The sequence below is a fragment of the Colossoma macropomum genome, unplaced genomic scaffold, assembly GCF_904425465.1.
Source record: "Colossoma macropomum unplaced genomic scaffold, Colossoma_macropomum, whole genome shotgun sequence".
NCBI lineage: Eukaryota > Metazoa > Chordata > Actinopteri > Characiformes > Serrasalmidae > Colossoma > Colossoma macropomum.
In genome coordinates this window covers 15,286,453-15,301,607 of record NW_023494802.1, presented here as the reverse complement: position 1 = coordinate 15,301,607, position 15,155 = coordinate 15,286,453, and the positions used below count along the sequence as shown (strand labels likewise).

The 15,155-nt window shown below is 39.4% G+C and overlaps 1 protein-coding gene across 1 annotated transcript; it reads left to right on the top strand.

The window, feature by feature from the left end:
• The first annotated feature begins 6,181 nt into the window (after window positions 1-6,181).
• On the top strand, window positions 6,182-15,113 carry prim1 (DNA primase subunit 1). The gene is made up of 13 exons (XM_036592283.1): window positions 6,182-6,365; window positions 9,010-9,167; window positions 9,322-9,428; window positions 9,625-9,698; window positions 9,918-10,054; window positions 11,002-11,060; window positions 12,580-12,689; window positions 12,877-12,968; window positions 13,099-13,234; window positions 13,578-13,647; window positions 14,185-14,291; window positions 14,462-14,560; window positions 14,674-15,113. The coding sequence occupies exons 1-13, from the start codon at window positions 6,257-6,259 to the stop codon at window positions 14,691-14,693; spliced, it is 1,278 nt and encodes a 425-aa protein (XP_036448176.1). The 5' UTR covers window positions 6,182-6,256; the 3' UTR covers window positions 14,694-15,113.
• Window positions 15,114-15,155: the final 42 nt, after the last annotated feature.

The following is a 15,155-nucleotide window of genomic DNA, read 5'->3' as shown; positions in this document are numbered from 1 at the left end:
AATGTGCTTTTTAAATTGTTTCTAAACTTGGACGGCTCATTGCTCAGTATATCTGGATATTGTTGGCTTAGAATTATCAGGTTCTCTCTAAAATTATATACCCACAGTTAATAAGTTAGTGCTGTTTATTGCAAAAAACAAAGTGTTGTATAGTCTGTATTTTTAAAATATTCATATACATCTAGTGTACACAGTACAATACATTTTCCCAGAGTAAAGAATTCTCATACTGATGTAGGACAACAGATTAATACTATCAAATTAACCGGTTCTGATGCTTATTTCTTAATATTTCATCATAATTCAACTGAATATGATTTAGTCGACATGCTCATGAGATTGCTGTAGCTCATTAAACCTGCACCAAAGTCTAAAAATAAAATGAGTGTAAGGCTGATTAGCTACAACAACATAGTACAACACGGTATTGTAGCAAAAAAAAAAAAACTGTAGCGTAGTACTGTTTAGAGTCTGTGCATAACAAAGACTCCAGTACATTATAATCATGGAATACGATTTTTCCAATGTAATGGTAAAATCCAGCAGTTGCTTTTGGCAGACAATGGATAGGTCAAATGGACCGGACTGGAAATGGCAAACACAAAAGTATTAACTCCAAAATCTCATCATGTCAGTTTCTCATTTCCAAAAACCTGGACAGGAGTTTGCCTGGACAAGCTTTTCATTGCTTTTCAGAGTCAGTGCTTGCTGCTGCTGTAGGAAGTCAAGGGGGCAAGCTCCGGCAGCTTTTTTTCAAGGAAGCTTCGTTGCCTCATCCTACGGAAGGGCTCGTAAAGGAAAAGCCTTGCTCGGGGATTTTCCACTGAGGAAGAGACAGTTCCGCCCCCGCACCGAGGATGCCACTGCAGGAGCAGGAAGGCTGAACAATAGAGGCTTGCAGGCCAGGGGGCGGGGGGAGAGGGGGCTCCAGGGGTGATGCTCTGGCCTCTGCCAAACCAGCACTCGGATAACCTTCAGTCCCCTAACTGCGCCTCTGTCCTGTCCATTGTTAGAGACCCTGACATTATTGCACTATTTTCAGAATGGTCCATCAAGTAAACAAGCCAGTGCTAAACATGTTACCTTTAACACTGCCATCACATAAAGACCGGGGCTTTGATTATTTTCTCCTTCACAAACAAGGCGGGATAGAATTTTCCACTCACTGGCCATTGTGAGAGCAAAGAATGAATTGTCTTAGGCTATTTCAATATGTTATTACTGCTATTTCAATATGTTATTGCTGCTATTTCAATATGTTATTGCTGCTATTTCAATATGTTATTACTGCTAATAAGGTAGTCATATAAATAACACTTTCCATTGCTTTTATGATTTTTTTAGAAGAGCTATGTCCAGATTTGACGACCATGCTTTGCCAATTAAGTTTAGTTTGTATATTAAGCTATACTGAAAAAGGTAATGGGCTGAATTTACTTGATACAAACATGTACATCATTTTGACGTTAATTAAATATATTGCATCAACACAATTAAGTTGATTTTAATTATATGGCCAAAAGTATGTGGACACTATGTATGAACATCACACACAAAAAAAAAAAAACATCTCATTCTAAAACCATGGGCAATACGGACCAGGTCTACTCTTTGCCACAGTAACAGCCTCCATTCTTCTGGAAAGGCTTTCCACTAGATCTTGTAACATGGGTGCAGGGATTTGCTTCCATTTAGCCACAAGAGCATTAATGAGGTCATGCACTGATGTAGGGTGATGAGGCCTGGCTCACAGCTGGCATTCCAAGTCCTTCCAAAGGTGTTCAGTGGGGTTGAGATCAAGCCAGTCAAGCTCTTCCACACCAAAACTGGCAGATAATTTTGTAAGTTTTGTGTGCAGATGGATTACTTAGAAAAAGGCCTTCCCCCAAACTGTTGCCACAAATGAAGCACAGAACTCTCTAGAATGTCACTGAAGGCTGATTGTAATGACCTCCCTTCACTGGACTTGAAGGGCCCAGTCCAAACCATCGAAAACAGACCCAGACTCTAATTTTTCATCCACCAAACTTTAAGTTAGCATTATGCATTCAGGTAGACAGTGCTCTGCCGGCATCCACCAAATCCAGATGCGACCATCTCACTGCCAGATGGTGAAGTGTGCTTTACACCACTCCAGCCAATGTTCAGCAACGTGCATGACTGCACACGATCTTATGTGCAGCTGTTTAGTTATTTAACCTCTTAAAATCCCAGGCTTATTACACACTAAGGCTCATTATTCAGTAACTACAGGGAGTTCAATGCAAACTACTTGAGCTATTCTTAGGTTATAGAAGTGTGTAATAAAACTTTGGGCCTTTCACTGGGACCTGGCCAGGTAAAAGGTTAAGCCCAATCCAAAAAGCTTCCAATGAAGAGTTCTTGTACATTCTGGAATTTGGTAGTCAGCACCATATCCACAGACAGATGATTTTTACATGATATACACTGCAGCACTCTGCACTCCCCGTCTGTGAATTTGCATCCACTGCTTCTCAAATGAGTAGTCCTTGCTCCAAGACATTTCCACTTCATAACACCAGGGCTTACTGCTGACTAGGGCAGCTCTAGCAAAGTAGAAACTTGATGAACTGACCTGTTGGGAAAGTGGTCTCCTCTGATAGTGCCACAATTAAAGTCACAGACCTCAATACAGCCCATTCTACTGCCAGTTTTAGGCTATGAAGTTTGCATGGCTTAAGCACCTTATTGTAATGCATGTGGCTGAAATATCCAAACCTGGTAATTGGAATGTGTGTCCACATACTTTTGCCATTTAGTGTATTTTATTGTATGGAAATGTAAACTTGTATCTACTATAAAGCTGCATGGCTGACCAAACCAAACTAGTCAATTATCAAAGGCGTCTATTAGAGACAGATCTTCAGTGAGTGGTGAAAATGTGCTTGCAGTTCTCAGTCACAAGAGCTCTCACTGAGGTCCTCTTTGGGAGTGTGAGGGAGGACTCTTATTGGATGAGAGCCACTAGGAGCAGAGTGTTCAGGGAAATGGAACACCAAGCACCACTTTATAAAGGCTCATTCTCAGTCCCTCTCTTGAGACATGTGACCCTTTGACTCCTGTGTTACACCACTGCATAATCAGTGTGGGTTATATGCCCTAAAACTTGTTTTCCAATAGATTTTACAAAAGATACTGACATCAACCATACGGATCACAATATAGATGATCCTGTGACGACACTTTAAGAGCAATAAAACTACACAGAAAATTAATTCAAATGACTAATTTTCCCTTAATGCATATTGTATATTGTTTTAACATTTTGCATTGGGTATGTTATATAGTGCTTAACATGAACTCTGGAACATACCTGTTTACCACATTACAACACACTGCACTGTGAAACGATTAGAGCAATGATCAACACAGCACTGACTGCATTGATTTTATCACAATATAATGTTGGTTGAAAGTCTCAAATGTGACATTATACTGCAATACGTGTGCACTAAAATTATGCAGCTGTATTCTGTAACAACTGTATTCAATGCAATTCAATATAATGCAATGCATGCAGTGTAATACACTGTACATAATGCAATGCACGTACTGTAATGCAGTGTATATAATGCAATGCATGTACTGTAATGCACTGTACATAATGCAATGCATGTACTGTAATGCAGTGTACATAATGCAATGCATGCACTGTAATGCAGTGTACATAATGCAATGCATGCACTGTAATGCACTGCACAAAATGCAATGCATGCACTGTAATGCACCATACATAATGCAATGCATGTACTTTAATGCAATGCACATAATGCAATGTATGTACTGTAATGCATGTACTGTAATGCAATGCACATAATGCAATGCATGTACTGTAATGCAGTGTATATAATGCAATGCATGTACTGTAATGCAATGTACATAATGCAACACATGCACTGTACAACCAACAAGGATGAGTAATAACCTCAATCTTCAAACTCATCATTTATCGGGGATCATAAATACTATGGAATGAATTGCTGCAAAGGAAATAAACAATTAATATAGTAGCTTTATGGCCAGTGAAAACAGAGGAGTGAACTGAACAAACTAAAGGTCAAAATTGGGCAATGAAAATAGTCAGATGTTTCAGGACCACACTGAATTTCTGAAGAGGGAAAAACAGATGTGTTTGTTTCTTTAATTAGGTCTGCCTTGGCCCCCACAGGTACAGATCAGTAAGAGGGAGGCAGTGTTTACTGTGTGAGAGATGCAGGCGGTGTATGATCCCTATGGAAACGTATGACTCATCTCTCCACACACACACACACACACACACACACACACACACACACACACACTGAGAGTGAGACTCACTCACAGGGAGCCACAAACATTCAAACTGCTGAAGCTACTCTTACGATGCTCACAACCACTGCACTGCAGGTGGGCAAAAGCGAGAAGGCCGTGAAGTGGGGGCAGGAGGAGACTGTTATCTGGAGAAACTATGACCTCTAGTGGATAAAATGTAGAGTTGCACAGACGCAAATAGTAATATTAGTACTGGTCTAATAGCATGCTCTTTATGGATAGTGTAGGTAGTTCTATTTAGGCCTGAGAACAAAATCATTCCTGGTGGAGAAGTTGCAGGGTTTGCGTATTAAATACTACACTGGCCTTTTCTTATTTCTGGGAGTCTATTAGCTCAAAGATAGTTTGGGCCTATTTGTAGTAACAAGGACACATTCTCTGAGTGGACAAGAAAGCACTGTGCTAAGTCATTGTGGATAAGAGTGCCTGTTAAATGTTATTAATGTAAATGCATAAGAACAATTCTCATAATAAACAAAGAAAAAAAGAGTAATATCAAAAAATGTACATTAAAGTCAAAAAGTATCAGCACTCAGATGAAAAAGCATGAGCACAGGAGTGACGGAGGGATTCCAAAGGCCATGAAGATATTGTAAATTCTATGAAAAAAATCTATGAATATATGAATCAAAGCAAAGACAGCCAAAATTCAACCGACAATGAGTAGTTTAAGAGCTCATTTCCTACATTCTGGATGTTTTTCAAAGTCCACTCATGATGGTTGTGTGGATTTATGTACTAAAAACAGTTATAATTCATTTTAAACAACTATTTTTAAAACTCTCTTTATCCCTTAGAATTAAACAGGCTGTCTTGCTGAGATAAATAATCTGTCCTGTATTGAGCCTCATTCAAAAAGCAGCTGGGGCTGAAACACTCCTTATAACTTCAGTGTGAATGGGCGGAGCTGAACTGCTATAGGCTAAATGGGTGGAAGTTAGTTGTCTTCGGTGACATTACAAAAAGAATGAATTCAAACAGGCAGTTTTTGCAGCTTATTTTCCCTATATATACTGTATGGACTGGAGAGTGAGCATGTTTTAAAACATCAACCACGTTTATATATGGCATCAAAATTTGTTTTCCCATGATATGGGCCCTACAAGAGACTGAAAATCTTTTGAAAAATAAAGACTGACTTAATTTTTACTATTTTAAGTTACAACACATTTCACTTTATTTTGTTACCTAATATTTTGCTTAGTTTATTTAACCCTTGTGCGGTGTTGATGTTGTTGTTAGTCAGTGATCTGGTGGACCCACTGCATTATTTTATTTTTTTTAATTCATGCAGCCATAACAATTTATGTAAAAATGCCAGATGTTTAAAATATCACAAGTGGCCAGCGTAGGGGTCTCCTTTAGCAGCTGTAGCCAGTCAGCAGCCTGTCCATGTTGTCCACCCTCACACACACATACACACAGATACACACACACACACACACACACACACACACTAACAGCAGGCCATGTAGGAGGAGAACAGAGTGAAGGACACAGCACCTCCACTTTTACTCCCCGCGGGTTCACCCAACACCACATGTGTAATATAAATGTGTGGGGGGTGAACAGTGTGACGTCACTGAAAATGTGATATTTTATATGTTCTTCGCAGAAAATGAGCAAAGGACAAGGAATCTGAAATCATAATAAATCGCATCATTTTTTATTTTGGTAAACACTGAAAACACCACACACGGGTTAAAACGTGTGTGGCCCTCCACCCCAGACAGAGCCGCTGCTGTACTGTATATCCTATCGTATCACCCACGACTGTAGATGGCAGTAAAGCAGCAAAAAAGAAAAGAGCAGCGCGAAAAACCGACGAGCAGCGTCGCTCGTCACTTCCCCAGATTTCCCGCGCTGGGTTCGGACGCGGGTCTGCAGTATCAACAGGAGCCACAGTGTTTTCAGACGGTGAATAATGCCGACCTCCGACTACGATCCAGCCTGTTTACCAGACCTGCTGCCCCTCTATTACCGACGACTCTTCCCTTTCTCACAGTACTACCGGTGGCTGAGCTACGGCGGCGGTGAGTAGCTTCAGTTAAAGAAACACAGCGAGGAAACTGCTGGTTACTCAAGGAGGACTGTGGAGGAGCTGACTAGCTAACCTGACTGTTAATCCCTGGAAATAATACGTGACACCGAGTCAGGGGTGCTTTTATCCCATAAAGGGCTCTTATCCTTCCACTTCTTCTGTTTACTACTAACCGCCCCGCAACCCAGAAGGACAAACGGCTTAGAAAGTGCCTGTGTGTGTGTGTGTGTGTGTGTGTGTGTGTGTGTGTGTGTGTGTGTGTGTGTGTGTGTGTGTGTGTGTATACCCCTAAAGAAAACCGGAGATGTTGCTCCTCTGGTTTGCTAGTTAGCTAGGTTAGCTTCATTTATAGTCTGTCATCCACAAAACCACTTTTTATTTGTATATGGTATTAAGCTGGTAGGTTTGATCTCAAAGATCTCAAAGCTGTCCTGTCGCGGTGTAACACCAGCCTTTTGTGGGATTTTGGAAAGCTAAGCTAAGATACTTGTTTTCTCCTGCCTTTTCTCGTGTAGATTATAATATAAACAGTCAAAAACCGTCAAAATCCAGTTGCTAGGATACAGCACGGCGTTTACAACCAAGCTGCCAACATTAACCTGTTCTCATGTCCGCACCAGAAACCGGATTAAGCACAGAAATGAAAGAGTGATAAGATAAACGAGTCCAAAAACACAAAATAATAAGACCGCGACAGCACAAGCCTGTAAGCTAGCTTTAAGTTAGCCGATTAAAATGTCCCGTTTTGCCCTTCTGTTCACACACAGAGGGAACAGCAGACCTCCTCATATCAAAACCCCAAAGAAGTGACGGTTCTCTAAATAACACACACCTTTAAACGCCTCGTATAGATTGAAACGCTTCCTACCTTCACACTCAGATCCAGTCTCCGCCTCAACGCTGCTTTACATCATGAACTCCTAAAAACACTGCAGGTTGGTGGCCTCGTGAACCTCCTGTACTGAACTGTACATATACACACTAGTGAACACACACACTAGGGGGCAGTGAGCACACTTGCCCGGAGCGGTGGGCAGCCCTATCCACGGCGCCCGGGGAGCAGTTGGGGATTAGGTGCCTTGCTCAAGGGCACTTAAGTCACGTACTGTCAGCTGAGGGGATGAACCGGCGACCTTCCGGTCACAAGGCTGGTTCCCTAACCTCCAGCCCACGACTGCGGTGAGCCTCGTATCAGAACAGTTTCCCACTCTTATTTTTATCTAGAGTTTCTGTGAGATGGTTCATCCGTTTCAACAGTAAAACACTCATAACTTCAAAAAACAGCCATAAATAACCCGCCTGACCGAGACCAGGACACCTGTTCCTACATGAGCGCGCTCTCATGTTAATTTGCATAATTGGCTTCTCGACATTACCATATAAGGTAATGGGCGCCCCGCCCAACAGGTCCTGAAGTGAAAATGACATGCTATTGTAAAAGGACTAGAAAGAAAATTAGCTGCATCCGAAACCTCTAGTACTGTACTACTCATAGCTACTGCGCTGATGAATGGACTTCTGTTGATGGTGCACTAGTTTTGACATATTGTTTAGTGAGGTGGCGTTGTGGGTAGCGCTGTCGCCTCACAGCAAGGCCTGGGTTCGATTCCCGGCCGGGTGGCCAGGGTCCTTTCTGTGTAGAGTTTTGGGGGGTTCAAGGGGAAACCTGAAACAGGATGCTTATGCCCAAAAAATTGTTGGGTCATAGCCAGCAGACAGAAATATCCAAGATGCATAACCATCAGCACATTATTGCTGTCAAACAATGTTATTTAGAACAGTGCATGAATGTAAATGTATTGTTCTTTAAAAATATTGTAAACTGTTATAAAGGGTTATGTAGTAATCGTGATGTAATATTTTTATATCTGTTCAAGTCTATAAAACATGACACACCACCAGAAAAACAATCTGGCAGCACTGATGCCCGATTACTCACACATTTATGGGTCTGTCATCAAAGCCTCTTGAACCATTTTGATAGTTATACCAGAGAATGTGTAGTTCAGTTATATCTTCCTGCTTTTTTTTTTGTTTGTTTGTTTGTTTTTTGCAAACGCTAGAGGGCAACATGAATGGGTTTTGTGGAGTTTTTCTGGAAAATCATAGTAAATGCTTAATCATTTTATATAGAAAAGCACACTCATTTTCTGAACACAGAATAGCATAAAGTGTAAAGGCTGCTGTTTTTTTTTACCGCTTTCAAATTCAAATTATAGGGATTCGAAAATTATAGGACTTTCTGAACGTACGTTCATGATGTCAGTGAAAGAGATCTGATTCACTCAGCCAATGATTTCTGTTTTCTTTTTTTTTTTCTTTCTTTTTTTTCTTTTCTTTTCTTTACAAAATTAAAAAAGGGTGCTACAGAAATGGATAAAATAGAAACGTTAAATATTTGTTTTTTAGCCATTCAGCTTGATTTACTCCTATTCATGGAGGACTCGCTCATGGGTGCCATCTAGTGTTTTGCAGTCATGTTTCGGACATAATAGTAGAAATAGAAAGTGGCCAGGCTCCCCTTAAACTGGCTCTGCCTATTAGAGTTGCTGAGTCGCATGCTAGGCAGGCACTAAGTTTCATTACCTACAAGCGTTCACTGCTAACTAGCTCTTTCTACATGTTGTCCTCACCAGTGGCCAAGAACTACTTCCAGAACCGTGAGTTCTCTTTCACCCTCAAAGATGACATCTACGTTCGGTATCAGTCTTTCAGCACACAGAACGAACTGGAGAAGGAGATGCAAAAGATGAACCCATACAAGATCGACATTGGAGCAGTCTACAGCCACAGGGTGATGAGTCTTATAAAGTCATCCACTATTATCTTATGCATGTTATAGATCAACTTTATCTACAACTAAAATGTTATTTGCAACGTCAGCATAACAGTGATGTGAGAAATCTGTACTTTAAGTATCTGATTGTGTCTGTTTCTATACCTGACAGCCCAGTCAGCACAACACAGTGAAGTCCGGGACGTTCCAGGCCCTGGAGAAGGAACTGGTGTTTGATATTGATATGACTGACTATGATGATGTCAGAAGCTGCTGCAGGTACTTTATGACTTCATTTACAGTGTGTCTTGGTGTGTGTAAATCAATGACATAAGAAAATCTGTTTACAAGGACCAATAGAAACCTTTCAGCTTTTTTAAAGGTACAAATGTTAAGAACACTCTTTTCCTTTTATGGTTTTAGATATATGGGGTTTTCTTATGACGGCAGTGTTATTTACTCTTTTTATTTTCAGTGCTGCAGATATTTGCTCTAAATGTTGGACTCTGATGACCATTGCAATTCGAATTCTAGATCGGGCACTGAGAGGTAGGAATTAACAGCGTACACAAAATCTGCACACATATTGTTGTTACCCAATCAGCCCATTTCTGGGCAGCTTTTCAATAGTGACTCTACTGTGACTCTATTTCTACACTATATTATGTACAATCAGTAAAGTGGATCTGGACTAGTTTGACTGTGATGCCACACAATGTGTGGAAAAGTAACTCCTCGTGATACTTCTTCTTTGTTTTTGTGGACCAGAGGACTTTGGCTTCCAGCACCTTCTGTGGGTCTACTCAGGGAGGAGAGGCGTCCACTGCTGGGTGTGTGATGAAGCTGCCAGGAAACTCTCAGTGGCTGCTCGTTCAGCTGTGGCCGAGTACCTCAGTTTAGTCAAGGTGAATGTCACCTGTACACCTCAGAACCATATCAGCCATAACCATTATAATCATTACCATAAGATAGCAATAATAATAAATACCGAAATAAATAAAACAAATAAACAAGTATGTTACATGGATTTTACCACAGTTCTTAGACATGAAGCAGTTTTCAATGAATAATTGCAATAAACAGCTCTTTGTTATTGATAATTGCAGTAAACGGTTCTTGCTACAAGTAATGTAGTTTAACAGTTGGCTATGGTTGCCAAGCATAGTTATTCAACATTATTCCATATACAGCACATTTATGATTAACGACTTGGTTCATTAATACAGTATTGAACTGATGCATGATCAAATGCAAGATTTTACATTGACTTTGAATGTGGCTCAACCAATCATATTTAAGAACTGGAACTCTCCGTTGTAGGACTGAGATTTTATGACATGTTGTACGACATTTCACACAGTCACTTTGTCACTTTGTTAGTATTATTTATTATGTCATATCGCTGCTACGGACAATAACATGAAGTCACTTTAAAATGTACATATATTTTTCTCAGATTAATATATTTGCACATAGCAGAGAATTTTTCTTATATAGGTCCCTCCTGTTTCTGTATTTTGTGTATATTTTGTGTATATTTAATACATTTCAGTTTTAGTATTTTCCTTTGTATTTTTACTTCTATGTATATAATGCTGCCGTGCTGTAGAGTGATTATCTGTGCCTCACCACAAGCATTTCAATGCATGAAGCTCCTGACATGTTTTGCAAATGACAACTAAACTTGAAACTTGCTTTTAGTACAACATTTTACTTATGTGTTGCATTTGACTCATTTTTGATAAAAGCAAGATTGTGGGACAGAAAAGCAGGTAGATGTTTACTTGCTGATATTTCCTCTTGCTATTTTTTTTCTGCATTAAATCAAATGGGCTTTGTTTGGTATGTTTAGGGTGGTGAGGAGACTGTGAAGAAAGTTGTGCTGTCAGACCCAATTCATCCCTTTATCAGGTGAAGTACCACACAACCTTTTCAATAGAGTTGTTTCCTTACAGTTTTGTTGAAAAGAGGAATTCCAGACTTTTCCAAATCTCTGCATAATTCAATCAGTTTGGTTGTGATTTAAACAAAGTATTTCAGAGTGTTTTGATGTGAAATGTTTTTGTCAAGAAACTTGGATTCCTTTACAATGGTGACGATAGGAACCAGGGATTGCAATATTGATAACACTAATACAGCCAAGTGAAACGTTGGAAAGCGGTAAATTTTATAATTTTCATGTTCATATTGTGTCTATCAGAATAGTCATACTGTCTCTAAGGGCTGAATCCTCTTAGATCATCTTAGAATGTTCTGTACCTTTCCTATGCCTCTCTATCACGGGTACCTAACCTTTATACTTAGTGGGGTAAGGTTGTTCAGGCCAGTTGAAGGTAATAACACTCTCTATTATTGTTGTTTGCTCTCACTCTGTTGGGAGAACGAACAAAATGGTGACCTCTCTGCCTGAAGACGACTTGAAATAAACCAAACCTTCTCATAAGTGCACAACTCCGTCTAGTTTATTCTCAATAACCTCTACAACGACTCCAAAAGTCAACAGAACTTAATGGGTCTTCTGAGTTTTTATATGTAAAATGTACGTCTTAGGCCAAAACCTTCACAAACAATCGTAAAACACTGTATTGGAGATCAAGCAGTGTATTCATAACGATACTATGTAATTGCTTTCTGTGAGGCATTATACTTTAAACTATTATATAATTAAATAATTAATTCTACCATGTTAGGCATTAAACTCTTCAGACGTCTGGTTCCTATCATCACCACCGTGAACAATTTGAGTCTGTGAGTGTCTCTAGAATGGAGCATTTCACACCAAACCACTGTGAATGACTGTGCACATATATATATAATAGTATATCATATAATTATAAAGAAATTGAGCGATTCCTATTTAACAAATTGGCTTGAACTCAAGGCTTATTTACACCTTGCATCAGTGTTGTTTTGATGATCGGATCAAAACAATGTTTTGATCGGATTACATTCAGATTTCACTTGGCAGCATGAAAGGTGTGTTCTTAGACACAAAGCAAACGATTTTAAATAAATAATTCCAATAAACATTATTAATAATAATTGCATCAAACACTTCTTGCACCAAGCAATGTAGTTTAACTGTAGGCTATGGTTGCCAAGCAAAATAATGGTTCAGAATCATTCCACATATAACACAATTGTGATTAACGACTTAATTAATACAGTATTCAACAGACGTGTGATCAAATGCAAGATTTTACATTGGCTTTGAATGTGACTCAACCAATCAGATTGTAGAACTGGAACTGGTTTTATGACTTTTTTTTGCCCACTTATGTTTCGCGTTTTACTCATTTTCTGATAGAAACAAGTGCATGGAGCAGAAAAAAGTGTGTAGATGTTTGCGTACTGAAAAAAATAGCTTTTGGGTTCAGCACTAATTAGTGATCCTGGCTTTTAAATTGAAATGTTGCTCTCTGTTTCACAGCCAGTCTCTCTCTGTGGTGGAGCACTACTTCCCTCAGTATGCTATTGTGGGACAGGACCTGCTGAGCAGTAAGGAGAGTGTGGACAAGGTGCTCAGCCTGCTTCCAGAAGATATCCTTTGTCACAGTCTGCATGCTTTTTCAACTCTGTCTGAAGTATAACTCTACTAACATGCAGTATAGTATAAAACCACTCCATGTTGAAGTTGTTACATACACTGATTTTTCTAATTCTCTCAGAATAGTCGCATAAAGCGAGCAAATCTGTTTGTTGTGCTGTTCTTTAACTCTGGATGTACATATCAGGAAGGACCTGCTTAATCTTTATCAGACTGAGAAGAACCCATCAAAGCGCTGGGACAAACTGAAGGCTATGGTGCATCAGAAAAGGGTAAATTCAGGGGAAAACTTTCCTAAGTGCTCTTCTTTTACTTGATTAAATTGAGGAAAATCTCAAAATCTAATTTGATTGTTTGCAAAGAAGATTATATAGCCTTGTATGTCTGGTTCTTATGGTACAGGCCACCAGTAAGAAGGGCGGTCAGTACTTTGATAAGGAGATCATGCTGCAGTACTGTTACCCACGCTTGGATGTCAACGTCAGCAAAGGAGTCAACCATTTACTGAAGAGTCCGTTTAGTGTCCATCCTAAAACGGGTGAGGAAACGGTCTTGTTTGGAGAGGAACAGTAGAAAAAAAAAGCACATGAATTTCGATCTGAGCATTCACATCAAGGTTGCATGGCCACGAATTGGATACGTATCCGATCTAGGACCACATATGAAAGGCTACGTTCACATTACCAGGTTGAAGTGGCACAAATCAGATTTTTTGCCCTAATGTGACTCAGATGTTATGTTTTCAGAGCTGTGTGGACACACAAATCTGATCTTTTCCAACCTGATCCCCTTTCATATGTGGTCCTAGATCAGATACGGATCGGATATTTAGAACTTCAGCTGCACTTATGTTGTATTTATCTGTGTGAATCTGTCTCCAGGTCGAATTTCTGTACCAATTGACCTAAGAAATCTGGACAAATTTGACCCTTTCGAGGTGCCTACAATAAGGTAAGCATCATGTGTCTGTATCTGAAACAAAGTACTAATCTTCTGCTCATTTTCAAAATTTTGTTGACCGTGATGTATAAATAAAAACTTTAGAAATACTTATTACTTATTTTGGGATATTAAAATCTAAAGAAAATGAATTACATTATTATGCAAAATTATTTCATGAGTAAACAAAACATATTGATGTAAGCAGAAGTTTGCTTCTGTAGCTTTTCACTACTTTTAATGCTATGAGGATAATGTAGTAAAGAAAGATTATACCCAAACAAGTAGTTTTGTGCAAACTTCACACTTAATTCATCACACACTCGCTTTATACTTGTTAATCTTAAATGGACTTTCCGGTATTGTACGCCATACTGTTAGCTGTAACCGGACAAAAACTAGCTAAAACAATAGTATTTCCATAGAACAATTCAAATTTCTGTTTTCTATTAGTGTTCAAAGTTAGTAAAGCAGAAATAAGAATGGACATGTGAGCTTCAGTGAAAAGAAACCTCTGTCAGTCAGATTACCCTCTCTCAATGTCTACAGCCTTATATGTGAAGAGCTGGACAAGCCCAGAACTGGGGAGGAAGAGGAGGATGATACAAAGGATAAAGAGAACGAAACGGAAGCTAGCGAACGGCGTAAAATCCGAGGTGAGCACATTCGGTGACTTTGCATTTACACAAAGAATCGTTCAAACATTCAGGGCTTAAACATTCAGCCGTATTATCTGTAGTTTACATGGCAAGCTTTATATTCTGTTTTTGCAGTGGTCCATCTCTCTTTACTGTAGTCGTCTATATACCTACTCTTTTCTCCACAGACTACAAGCGTACTAGTCTTGCCAAGTACATAAAGCTGTTTGATCAGTTTCTGGATGCGATGGCTCGCTCTAGGAAAGGAGAGATGCTGAAAAAAAGTGGTATGTTCAGAATCAGTCTCTCAAATATACCTTTGACTCAAGTTTCATGGGTCATAGCATTCAGGAGCTTTATGACCTGACCAAGCCTTCTGTATTCTCTCTCTTTTTTGCAGATCTCCAGAAAGAGTTTTAACTCATCAGTGACGCCTCATGACCATCATAGCAATGTCAAATCAGCAGAAGAGGAATAAAGGAGGATTTTGGATTGTCGGCTCTAGATCACTCTCCTGTGTTCTGTTTGATCCTAACTGTTTTCCCCGCCTGTGCGATTTAGCAGTGACTGGATTTGTCAGACTTAAGTGATGTTTCCATTGCAGATGTTTTAAAGTTGAGAGGCAAGCTTTAGAAGGACCAGAGAAGGGTGGGCAAGTTTTTTCAAAGAGATACATTACTTAATTTCTTATATCTTAAAACTCTCATCAGATTTTGTACATTACATATTGTAATTCTTGAGGCCTGGAAGACTTACTTTTTGTACCAGTTGACAGAAGCACTGTATATTTACTTTGAACTTTCATGTTTAATATTGTTAATAAAAAAGGTTGTTCTGCAATTGGAATTGTATATTGTGGAATTCCAGTATACTCTGGGATAC